Here is a 13,100-nt window from a genome sequence, read left to right as displayed (position 1 = left end):
GAGGTGATTCGTGGCACGGCGGCACCTCTGAACCCAGCTGATGATTTCACTGTCCGTTAGGCGTTGAGGAGAGCCATGAAAATTACCCTAGGTGATGACACACAGGCCTTTTTGACAATTTTTGAAACCGTCGCCAAAAGGGAGAAACTCCCACCAGATCAGTGAGCAGGAGTCTTGGCGCCATACTAAATGGAAGAGCCACAATAGGCCTGCTATGATTTGGCCTTACAGGACGCTGAAGAAAATGTGAAATTGAAAACAGAAATTTTGGCGTGCTTGGGGGTGACAATGACGGTCAGGGCACAACTGGTCCACTGCTGGGGATATCACCATGACAAATCCACTCGCTCCCAAATGTTTGATTTCCTGCACCTCTTCCAAAATTGGTTACAGCCGGAGTCCTCTACCCCAGCGCAGATGGTAGAGCAAATTGTAATGGACCGGTTTGTGCACTCCCTTCCGAGCCTGATGCAAAAATATTTCTATAGAACAAAACAAACTGTGCGAAGTCTAATACCAATTTTACCGCTATAAACCTACCAATAAAAAAAGACAAATATTTCTGCCATATAGTGCTGGATACCAATTATATGAATAAATACTTACAGTACAGTTATATATAGGGTTTAAAAGTTGAAATTCTTTCTGATTTTGAGTTCATTTTTCTTGTTTTTTTTCATGTGGCCTGTCTATTGACAGTCTCTCCTATAGTTCAGGGTCAGCTTTTTGTTTTCTCTGAAAGCTTTTGAAAGCTCCCTCAATGCTGTGATTCATGCTTTCGGTTGTTCGGACATCTTGAGGGTTCCCTTAGAATGTAAAGTATTTGAAAATTGGGGTTTCTGGCTGCTATGCTTTTAGGTGTTTAAATATAACCTGTAAGGCAGCCTGTAACCAAATGTTCAATTCCAGGGCAGGAAACCATTTTAGACTGCCTTTGCAGCCAATCTTGTGGCTTGTGTATGAAGAAGTCTGCTGAATGACAACTTATCTACCGTTTATGATTATTTAGTTAGAAATGAAAAGTATTTTCTGAGCCACAGTAATTTTTTCTTTGTGCAAGTAAAATAGTGAATAAGCCATTGAATATTGCATTTCCTTTCATTCCAGGAAATTGATATAAATTTGATGTACCCTGAAGATGAGATTTTTATGGTACCCATCAGACAAGCTAAGAGACTCACTACAGAAGATGCTGTGAAAACTACTTTAATGCTGGAGCTGGATATTTCAGTAAATATCACAGTTTTGCAGTTACTGAGACTAACTCTAATGTTACGAAGGGTTGATCATGTTTTACTAATTTAGCATAGCATACTGTATATGTTTTTCTCATGAGCTATGGTGTCAACTAGTGTTATTACGTAGTCAATCTTTTCTGTTAGGTTTATTCGTAAAATTAAAAGGGTTGTCTTATCTTGACAACCAATTTTTGGTCTGGCAGCTATGTATTGTATATCGACAGTCAGAGAATGCTATGTGCATTGGAGAGAAGACAGAAGTGATCTTCATCTATTTTCTGGTCTCTGACACCGTGCTCAGTGAACACTGTAGGCAATAGTGGCAGCACCACTGTCTCTGTTGGTTCTAATGGCCACATATCAATAGAGGAAAAGGGGGAGAAAAAATAAGTCAGCTCACCGTCTCTTAATAGGAGAGTTTTGTGTCCACGCACGGAGCCGCCCTGATCAGAGGCGCAGTCCAAAGCCAGCAAAATACAGGAAACGTTCTCCAGCAAGGACCTTCATTAAAACATTAATTTATTGTAGACATGTTAAAATACGATCATGTGCAACATACAGACAGGGTCCCTGGTGGTCCACACCGACGCGTTTTGACCATTCAGGTCTTATTCATGGTGTAAAGACAGACCCACATTACTGACATGATATAAAAAAATGTAAAAAAAATCAGGTGCATTAATTAAGAAAATCAGGAGAACAATCTCCAACACACCTTATATTAACCCTATGAAAACCACAATAAGGAAGAGACAGTGTTGAAAAACTTGAAATAGTATACCGGGTGCTGTACACATATATACTAATAAAGCTGGATAATATTACAAATGGTGGTAAATTATTTTACAAATAAACCCTCCCAGAATACAGAAATTAAACAGAACTAACAAAAAAAACATAAGAATATCATTCTTAGACAGATTATATATCTGAAATAACTAGCTAATCAAGTTGTAATATGAGGTCCAAGCGTTTGTTTAAACCTAGCGGTACCCATGACTGCAGTCTGAATATCCAAAAGGATTCACGATTTAATATTTTTCGTGTAAAGTCTCCCCCCTGGGTGGTTTGAAAACTTTTTCAATAGCAGTAACCTTAATGGTGCTAGTACTACCAGCATGGGTTGTTCTGCAGTGATTAGATACTGCTGAGTTATTGTGAGTCACAGTACTAACAAATTCTGAGATGTTTGCGAAACCTTCTTTTTAGGGGACCTACGGTACAACCCACATAATGGAGTCTACATGAAACACATTCTACCAAATATATGACTCCTTCAGAATTGCAGTTCATGTATGATGGGTAGGGTATGTCATACCCGTAACAGAGGTGAAACTATTGTTTTTTTCACAAAACTACACGTTTTACATGGATAATGTCCACATTTAAAATATTCTTTATGGGTTAGCCAAGTTCTATTTTTTTTTCTTGAATTAGAATTACTACTAGAATAAAAACTTGATGACAAAATGTCAGGTAGGGAAGGTGCTCTTTTAGCTAAATAATGTGTTATAGCTGTTTGTGTTCTGACTAGTGTTGAGCGATACCTTCCAATACTCAAAGGTATCGGTATCGGATGGGATCGGCCGATATCCAAAAAATATCGGATATCGATACCCGATACCAATGCAAGTCAATGGGACACAAGTATCGGAAGGTATCCAGGATGGTTCCCAGGGTCTGAAGGAGAGGAGACTCTCCTTCAGGCCCTGGGATCCATATTCATGTAAAAAATAAAGAATAAAAATAAAAAATATGAATATACTCACCCCTCTGGCGGACCCTGGCTGTCACCTGACCGCTCACCTGACCGCGACGCCATCGAAGGTCCTTCACTCTCTGCATTCTTAGGAACGGAGGCAGACGCTTGCAGCGGTGACAGCCAGGGTTCGTCGGAGGGGTGAGTATATCCATATTTTTTATTTTTATTCTTTATTTTTTACATGAATATGGATCCCAGGGCCTGAAGGAGAGTTTCCTCTCCTTCAGACCCTGGGAACCATAGGCACCGCACACGCCGAAGATGACTGGGAATACTTCCGATTCCGATTTCCGATATCGCAAAAATATCGGAACTCGGTATCGGAATTCCAATACAGCAAATATCGGCCGATACCCGATATTTGCAGTATTGGAATGCTTAACACTAGTTCTGACCCAATGTCAGATATGCCAGATCACCAGTGAGGCCAAATTGTGGAATTACGCCCTCCATTGACAAGCGCGCTTGGAGTAAAAGGAAGATGCACACAGATTGTGAGCAAAGTCACTTTTATCTGATACAAGAAGCAAGAGGCAGTATTTTATACCATTTACAACAAATGTAACTCATGTAGCCCCCCCTTGTTACCCCGGGTCATGCTGACCTTTATTTCCCACGTACCCAGAACATGCTATTTGCTGACTATTGAAAACATGTAAGATAAGAAGTATAAAATACTTGAATCGTAGACTACAAGACTACTGCATCATAAGAACAAATTCTAAACACATTCTAGCAATTAAAGGCAAAACATTAATCCTTCTATATCAATTTCCCCCGTTTGTAAATGGTATAACCTCTGCCACAGGGTCAGTTGATGTCCACAAAGGAGTTACTGTCTCATCCACCCTCAGTGTGGACACTCACTTCTCTAGTCAGCAGTGGTTATCCGGGGTCTATTATACACTATGGATGACACAGCCTTAGATTCCTTCCTTAAACATACACTCTTCAATAACTTATGTAATGGATATATTATTGCTTTTACAGCTACATAAAGCAATAAACAAAACAAAAAAATTATCCATCCTGCTAGGCCACTAAGCCGATTGGCTGGATTTAAAAAGGAGTCTCTATATTGTATTAGTCTCATTAAGAACCTTAAGGAACCTAGGAAAATCTGAGTCCAAGTCTCACTGTAAATGCAGTGTGGTGTTAATACCTTCCTTGGCTCCACGGTTAAGGCTAAGTACAGCATAGTCCTTGCAGATACTGGGCTGTGTGTACAGATCCAACTATTTGGAGTGTGTCTGACTGAAGAGTGCAAGAGGCAAGCACTCTACCCAGCTCTTTCCTGTGTCTGCCATGGCCTTTGAATTTTCAGTTTAAGTGTCCAGTTTAGTCTCTCCACTTTCCCACTACTTTGTAGTCTATATAGTGTATGAAATGCTTACTGTACTCCCAGGGCCTGCATGACTTTCCTCATTATTTCTTCCGTGAAGTGTGTACCCCTATCGCTTTCTATGGTTTCTGGGACACCATACCTGCAGATCAGTTCTTTCATCAGTTTGTCTGCAGTAGTTTTAGCATTTGCACATTTTACCGGATAGGCTTCGAGACAACCAGAGGAGAGATCTACACATACTAGGACATATTTCATACACTCCTACCTGGGTAGTTGTATGTAGTCAGCCTGCAGTCTCTGAAACAGGTAGAGAGGCCTGGGTGTCGCTGTCTTAGGGACTTTTATTGTTTTACCTGGGTTGTGCTGTGTACAGGTGAGCATGACTGTACGAGTTTCTGAAACCAGGAGCGATCCAGAAGGCATTTACCATGGTACACATGTGACATTTTGAGGTGTGAGTGGGGCCATGTGTTGCTTGCACCATAATTGGGAAGGGGGACCTTGGTATATACAATTTATCCTTATTCTCCATACTCCATTTGAGTTCAGCTCAGCTCCCATTCTCCCCCAGTGTTCCTTCTCTGTTTGGGCAGCTGGAGGGATTTCAGGGCATCTAGGCTCAGTGTGACTGGAATACGCTGACTTCCCACCACCGTCCACTGCTCCCTAGGCCACCTTGCTGCTACTTTAGCAGCCTCGTCCGCCCTTCTGTTGCCCTCTACCTCCAGGGAGTCACTGTTTGTGTGTGCTTTTACCTTGGCGATGCCAACCTGGACTGGTAACATCAATGCCTCCATTAATTGTTTCACCAGCTCTGCACTGTTAAGGGGCTTACCGGCTGATGTAAGAAACACTCTGCTTCTCCAGATAGTGCCATAATCATGGGATATTCCCCAAGCATAATTCAAATCTGTGTAAATATTAGCGACTTTACCTGCAGCAGCTCTACACGCCTTAGTGAGTGCCTTCACCTCTGCCTCCTGCACCGACATGTGAGGAGGGAGTGGTTCAGCTCGGATTACCTCATGATTACCTCATGTGAGGATACTCCTGCATATCCAGTGTAGAATCGCCCATCCTGATGGTATCTGGAGCCATCTACAAAAAATAAAAACCTCAAAATATGCATTAGGAACAGTTTTTTTTTTCATGAACATATGTAAAACCCACTGTCTCCTGACTCATCAGTTCCTATTCTGTCATATTCGGGAGTCATGTCAAAGTACTTTTCTTCACCTGCCACCACCACCACCAATTCCCCCTTTTCTGAATCCACAGGCAGATGAGTGGCTAGATTCAGAACATGATATCTTTCGAGGGTGACTTATTCAGGCCTTAGTATTGGAGCACATTCAAGTCTGAGCTGTCTGGCCATAGACAGGTGTTTTGATTGAACTTGTGTGAGTATGGCATAAATGTCATGTGGGGTGTAAATTGTCAAAGGAAAAAGTCAGTGTGATCTCACATGCCTAGCAGTATAATATAACAGCTCTTACAGCACGGACACACGTAGGAGACCCTCTAATCACTGGTTCTAATTGTGCTGAGTAGTAAGCTATTGGTTTCTGTTTTCCTCTATGCTGTTGTGTCAGCACTGCCTGTTTTCTTTCTTTAATCAGGAGTCTTGTACCTTTAGCAATATTGGGGCCTAAAAATGTCACTTTTGTTTGCAATACTGTAGTTTCATGTGAAACTTTGCAACCCTTTTCTGCCAAAAAGCATAGCAAAGAAACTGTAGCTTCCTTGCAGGACATCTGGTCTGGGCATCAGAGCAGGAGGTCATCCATGTACTGTAATAGTACAATCTGTGGATGAGGTGAAGAATGCATTTGCCAAATCGGTGATTGTGAAACATTTTGATGTCGCTGGGATCTGTGACAGTACGGTGTGTGTATTAGGGACAATTGAGGTCACACTCACTGTAACATCATTAATGGCCCGTAAGTCATGCACCATTCTGTAAGTGTCAGGGGAATGCTTGTGTCCTTTTTCTTCTTAATAGGATACAAAGGCGTGTTGTAGGGGGGAAGATCTCTGCACCAGAACCCCTGCCTTAACATACTCTTTAATATCCCTGCTCAGGGCCATTGATTTGACTAGGCTTAAAGGGGTATTGCTTTAACCAAAGAGGAGTGGTTCCTTCTTTTAATTTTATCATGGACAGGGGAAAATGGGCAGCCGACCCACATCAGTTTTTCCCCTTGCCCAAACTGTCTGGCACCTGTCTCATTTCCCCATCCTCAGACATTTTGGTGTCAGGCATTACTTTCACTGTTTTTGTCATATACACCACTGCTGCAATCTTACCTCACTTGTTAGACTTGTGTATCGCGCTAAAACATAAACAACCAACTAGACGTGTGGGTTCTTACCTAGAACCTATAATGTGCCCATAAACGGCTGATGCTGGAACTAACAAGATAGTGATAACCGTGATATAGCAAAATTACACTGAACACTTACATATTGCCTGGACCGCGAAAGGTAAAAGGCCGGCGTCACACTCGGCGTAAGACAATACGGTCCGTATATTACGGCCGTAATACGCAGAAAAGTCCCCAAAATAGTGGTCCGTAGCTCCTCTGTAGGCAGGGTGTGTCAGCGTATTTTGCGCATGGCATCCTCTGTATGTAATCCGTATGGCATCCGTACTGCGTGTTTTTCTCGCAGGCTTGCAAAACCGACATACGGCTATACAAGGGATCCGTGTGTAAAAAAACCCTATAAAAACATGTATGCTGTCTCTCTCTCTATCTCTATCTCTATATATATATATATATATATATATATATATATGTCAGTAGACACATACATGTACATATATTAATATTTCATACAGAGCGAGATAGCTTAAAAGCCGGTAATTCAATTGCCGGCTTTTGCTATCTCCTTCCTAAACCCGACATGATATGAGACATGGTAAACCATCTCATATCCCCATTTTTTTGCATATTCCACACTACTAATGTTAGTATGCAACATTATAAAATATGCAAAAACCAGCAGAGGGCGCCTCGCCGCAAATGAAGGTAAATATAGGTCATTGACCTACTTTACCTTCATTCCCCGGGGTTTTACAGCCACGAGCACAGCTGCATTAGCAGAGCTCCTGGCTGTAAAATATTTTAACCCCTTCAGATGGATTTATATCGTGGGACGTGACAGATCTTTGGAAGGTATGTATATTGTTGGTTTATTATTTTTTCTTTGTTACAGAGCGAGGGTCTTCAGATGGATTGAGCGTAGAATAAAATATTACAACAACCTTTGTGTTTATTTCATTAAAATACTCTTTAATAATGTTTGTTTTTTAACCCTTTACTACTATTGGATTAATAATGGATAGGTGTCATAATTGACGCCTCTCCATTATTAATTTGGCTTAATGTCACCTTACAATAGCAAGGTGGCATTAACCCTTCATTACCCCATATCCCACCGCTACACAGGAATGGGAAGAGAGTGGCCAAGTGCCAGAATAGGCATCTTCCAGATGTGCCTTTTTATGGGGTGGCTGGGGGCAGATGTTTTTAGCCAGGGGGGGGCCAATAACCATTACTATTAATATCTGCCCTCAGTCACTGGCTTTACTACTCTGGCGGAGAAAATTGCGCGGGAGCCCACGCCAGTTTTTTCCGCCATTTAACCCTTTAATTTAATAGCTAGAATGGCCACATTTTGCACATACACACTACTAACATTAGTAGTGTGGAATATGCAAAAAAAATGGGGATATGAGATGGTTTACTGTATGTAAACCATGTCTCATATCATGTTGGGTTTAGGAAGAAGATAGCAAAAGCCGGCAATTGAATTACCGGCTTTAAAGCTATCTAGCGCTGTATGAAATAATATATATACATATACAGTATGTGTCTCACTGACTGCGTATGTCTCGCAAGTCACACTGCTGGTCCATGTGTAATCCGTATTTTTCAGGCTTCCATAGACTTTCATTGGCGATTTTTTTTGCGCAATACGGTGACAAATGCAGCATGCTGCGATTTTCTACGGCCATAGAAAGCCGTATAATACAGATCAGTAAAATACGGCAGATAGGAGCAGGGGCATAGAGAATAATTGGGCCGTGTGTAATGCGTGTTTTACGGACGTATTTTATGCGCTCATACGTCCGTAAAACTCGCTAGTGTGACGCCGGCCTAAGAAAGGCAATAAGTAAGTGTGTAGTGTTATTTCGCTATATCACGGCTATCACTATCTTATTGTTAGTTCCAGCATCAGCCGTTTATGGGCACATTATACAGTGGGGCAAAAAAGTATTTAGTCAGTCAGCAATAGTGCAAGTTCCACCACTTAAAAAGATGAGCGGCGTCTGTAATTTACATCATAGGTAGACCTCAACTATGGGAGACAAACTGAGAAAAAAAATCCAGAAAATCACATTGTCTGTTTTTTTAACATTTTATTTGCATATTATGGTGGAAAATAAGTATTTGGTCAGAAACAAAATTTCATCAATACTTTGTAATATATCCTTTGTTGGCAATGACAGAGGTCAAACATTTTCTGTAAGTCTTCACAAGGTTGCCACACACTGTTGTTGGTATGTTGGCCCATTCCTCCATGCAGATCTCCTCTAGAGCAGTGATGTTTTTGGCTTTTCGCTTGGCAACATGGACTTTCAACTCCCTCCAAAGGTTTTCTATAGGGTTGAGATCTGGAGACTGGCTAGGCCACTCCAGGACCTTGAAATGCTTCTTACGAAGCCACTCCTTCGTTGCCCTGGCGGTGTGCTTTCGATCATTGTCATGTTGAAAGACCCAGCCACGTTTCATCTTCAATGCCCTTGCTGATGGAAGGAGGTTTGGACTCAAAATCTCACGATACATGGCCCCATTCATTCTTTCATGTACCCGGATCAGTCGTCCTGGCCCCTTTGCAGAGAAACAGCCCCAAAGCATGATGTTTCCACCACCATGCTTTACAGCAGGTATGGTGTTTGATGGATGCAACTCAGTATTCTTTTTCCTCCAAACACGACAAGTTGTGTTCCTACCAAACAGTTCCAGTTTGGTTTCATCAGACCATAGGACATTCTCCCAAAACTCCTCTGGATCATCCAAATGCTCTCTAGCAAACTTCAGACGGGCCCAGACATGTACTGGCTTAAGCATTGGGACATGTCTGGCACTGCAGGATCTGAGTCCATGGTGGCATAGTGTGTTACTTATGGTAGGCCTTGTTACATTGGTCCCAGCTCTCTGCAGTTCATTCACTAGGTCCCCCCGCGTGGTTCTGGGATTTTTGCTCACCGTTCTTGTGATAATTCTGACCCCACGGGGTGGGATTTTGCATGGAGCCCCAGATCGAGGGAGATTATCAGTGGTCTTGTATGTCTTCCATTTTCTAATTATTGCTCCCACTGTTGATTTCTTCACTCCAAGCTGGTTGGCTATTGCAGATTCAGTCTTCCCAGCCTGGTGCAGGGCTACAATTTTGTTTCTGGTGTCCTTTGACAGCGCTTTGGTCTTCACTATAGTGGAGTTTGGAGTCAGACTGTTTGAGGGTGTGCACAGGTGTATTTTTATACTGATAACAAGTTTAAACAGGTGCCATTACTACAGGTAATGAGTGGAGGAAAGAGGAGACTCTTAAAGAAGAAGTTACAGGTCTGTGAGAGCCAGAAATCTTGATTGTTTGTTTCTGACCAAATACTTATTTTCCACCATAATATGCAAATAAATTGTTAAAAAAACAGACAATGTGATTTTCTGGATTTTTTTTTCTCAGTTTGTCTCCCATAGTTGAGGTCTACCTATGATGTAAATTACAGACGCCTCTCATCTTTTTAAGTGGTGGAACTTGCACTATTGCTGACTGACTAAATACTTTTTTGCCCCACTGTAGGTTCTAGGTAAGAACCCACATGTCTAGTTGGTTGTTTATGTTTTAGCGCGATACCTCACTTGTTAGATTTTTTTTCTTTCACCTTTTGGTTGTGACAGGGGTGGCACGGCACCTGTCTGGTATCAGCAGCTTTAGACCCACCTATTCTTAGCGCCAGTGTGTTACTACCATTTTCTAATCTTACACAAGTGTTTATCTGAGAGGGGACTTGTGACTGTAATACCCTCAGGAGAGTACTGTATTGTGGCCTGGATAGGACTCACCACTTCTGCTCCCAGCAAATTCATAGGGGTATTGTCACTAACAATAAGTTTTGTAAGCACCTCTTGGCTGTCTCGTGATTCTAGTCTTATTTGTTTAGTCACTTGTCCCTCTCTGCCCACACATTCCACAGTCTCATTAGTAATCATGTCTTGCATTATCAAGTCTTTGTGTACCACAGTCCCGGCTGCCCCAGTGTCAATCAAGAATTCTGTCTCTTCCCCTCCCGGCATTGTTATGGTTGTCATCAAGGCAAGACCAGGTCCGGAGGGGACAAGAACAGGGCACACATTTGTCACTGGGTTGCCTGTTTCCTAGTCTGAAGGTGAAGGAGGTGGAAGATTGGTATGCTTAGTCTACTCTGTAGGGTTTTTGCAGTGGTTGGCATAGTGTCCATTTTCTCCATAATTCCAGCACTTCACTGTTTCTAAGTCCTTAGGTCCCTTACTACGTCTCTACTGTTTTCCTTGTGCTCCAGCATACATGACAGGTCGTCTTATTGTCCTGGTTTGTTCAACTCTTTTAGTCACCTTCAGGAAGTCTTTTGGTTCTACATTTCTCCATTCAGGTCTGGCTGTCTGTACTGATTGTCATAAGCCTTTGTTCATACCGTCAATGAATGCATTTACCAGTATTTTAACATCAAGTGGGTTTATTGGACAATACCCCATGTCTGCCCATTTCAGCTGTAACTGTCCAAAGTACATCTCTCCTTTTTACTGTGTCACGTCAGTCAGGAGTACAGACTGCTCTGATTGTTTCACTATAGCCCATTGTTTTAGTGATTCACATTAATTCACCTGCCTTTGCACTCACCAAGCTCTATAGGTTTGCCCAGGTGCACTTAGAAATCCGTTGTATTGTCTTTTTTTTGTCTGTAAAATGGGAAAGGTTGGTTCTTGGGGTCAGGCAACTGTTTTAGCGTAGCTTGCTAGTTAGAGGGGCTCCAGGGATAATGCTCCTGTATCTGTCTTACCCTACCTGATGTGGTTGGTTCTCTGGTTGTGGGTCTGGTGGTGGAGGTGACTAGATGATCGGTTGGGTTGACATGCTATTCTACAACTTCCTTCCCAAAAGGATTATTGTCAGCTTACTCCCAAAAAGTCAATGTCCCCACTACCCACTAACCACACTCCTGTGTCAGCTTATGTCACTACATGTGATCTTGTCTGGACAGTATTTAGTGTAATTCCCTTAGGCCGGGTTGCAGCATAGGTCATACAAGTATTTCTCCAGTCTGGGTTTATCTGACCACAGTGATTACAAGTCCGTCTGTCTTGTCTGGGTCTCTGGTTATACAAAGGTATGACGGTAGCAGTAATGTGTCAGTCATAGTCGGACTTTTGAGCATCAAAACATTCTTAATACACCACACTTCCGTACTGCTGCACTTTCTCAGACACCATTTATTCACTGTCTGTGCATTTTTTGTACATACAAACATCCACACTCTGGCATGTTTGCCTTTTTCAATATTGGTCCCACATCTTTCACTGCTTCCTTTCCTTCTCTGTCTTTTACAATCTGCGTAGCGGTTCTGGATCCCATTGGGGGCCCTGACTGCACACAGAACAAGTTGCCCATAGCTTCAACTTATTCTTCAGACAGCTCACCTTTATTCTGCAAATGCCCTTTTTAGTGTGCCTGTACCTTATCTACGGGCGGCGACACGTAGCAAGTCAAAGCAAGTGTGAAGGTTTAGCGGGAAGGCTTTCCACCTCTCACCCGGTAGACCTAAAGGATGTAATGGGAAGGCTTTCCACCTCTCACCTGTTAGATCAGCTGACTAGAAAAGGAAGGCCCAGTTGTGTTAGTCCTCTGACCCACTAGCTCAGCTCCATGGAGCGGGAAGGCTTTCTACCTCTCACCCACAACAAAAACCAGCTGACTGTAGCAAGAAGTCTCTGATGTGTTAGGCCTCTCATCTACTACATCAGCAGTGCAGTTGGCTCCCTCCTCTGTTGATCCTCAATTTGCTATATATCAATCACTCAACTTGAAGCAGGTGAATCTTTTACCAATCTTTCAATCACACTGATAACCAAACAATCTTTCACAAATTTCCTCTAAAATAGGGACCATGTTTTACTTTCAACTTACAATATTTCTTTCTACTTCAATACGGTACTATTGTTTTAAACACAAATCTTCCGGCGCGCCCTACACCAAGGACAGAATATACAGAGAACACATCTACCTCTGCCATCAGGCACTCAGCGGAGATAAGAACTTGCAGCATTCTTCCACACAGAAATGAGAAACTCAAAAACAATCGCACAGCTGCTTAGTCCTCCCATCAGGATTTTAGAAATTTAGTGTCTTTCACACAGAAACCGAATGCAGCAGTTCTCAGACTTAATTCATTTCTACAAACACTTCATCCTCTGGGATTCAAAAACAGTTTCACTATACAGGCAGATCACTGCACAATTTGAATGAGCTGATTCTGACCGTGTCCAGTCAAAACACATATAAAAACCTGTCAATGTCAAACTATATATAACACGGGTTTCACTGAATTTCAGATGTAAATTAAAAATATCCACAACTCATTCGTCCTGGACCCTCAGCAACAATTGGATAAGTAATGATACTTATGTGATCATTCATTCATACGTGCTCATTC

General features: G+C 42.1%; 1 protein-coding gene across 4 annotated transcripts in view; it reads left to right on the top strand.

Moving 5' to 3' along the window:
* Nucleotides 1–13,100, top strand: part of MTRR (5-methyltetrahydrofolate-homocysteine methyltransferase reductase) — an 831,186-nt gene that overhangs the window by 382,365 nt on the left and 435,721 nt on the right. For all 4 annotated transcript variants that reach the window (XM_069730413.1, XM_069730414.1, XM_069730415.1 and 1 more), the window contains exon 6: nucleotides 1,108–1,230. In XM_069730413.1, the coding sequence (XP_069586514.1) occupies nucleotides 1,108–1,230 (123 nt within the window). The remainder of the gene's footprint in view (nucleotides 1–1,107; nucleotides 1,231–13,100) is intronic.

The sequence above is a fragment of the Ranitomeya imitator genome, chromosome 6 (genome assembly GCF_032444005.1).
Source record: "Ranitomeya imitator isolate aRanImi1 chromosome 6, aRanImi1.pri, whole genome shotgun sequence".
Lineage (NCBI taxonomy): Eukaryota > Metazoa > Chordata > Amphibia > Anura > Dendrobatidae > Ranitomeya > Ranitomeya imitator.
The sequence above is the reverse complement of the archived record's forward strand: the minus strand, read 5'-3'. Positions and strand labels throughout refer to the sequence as shown.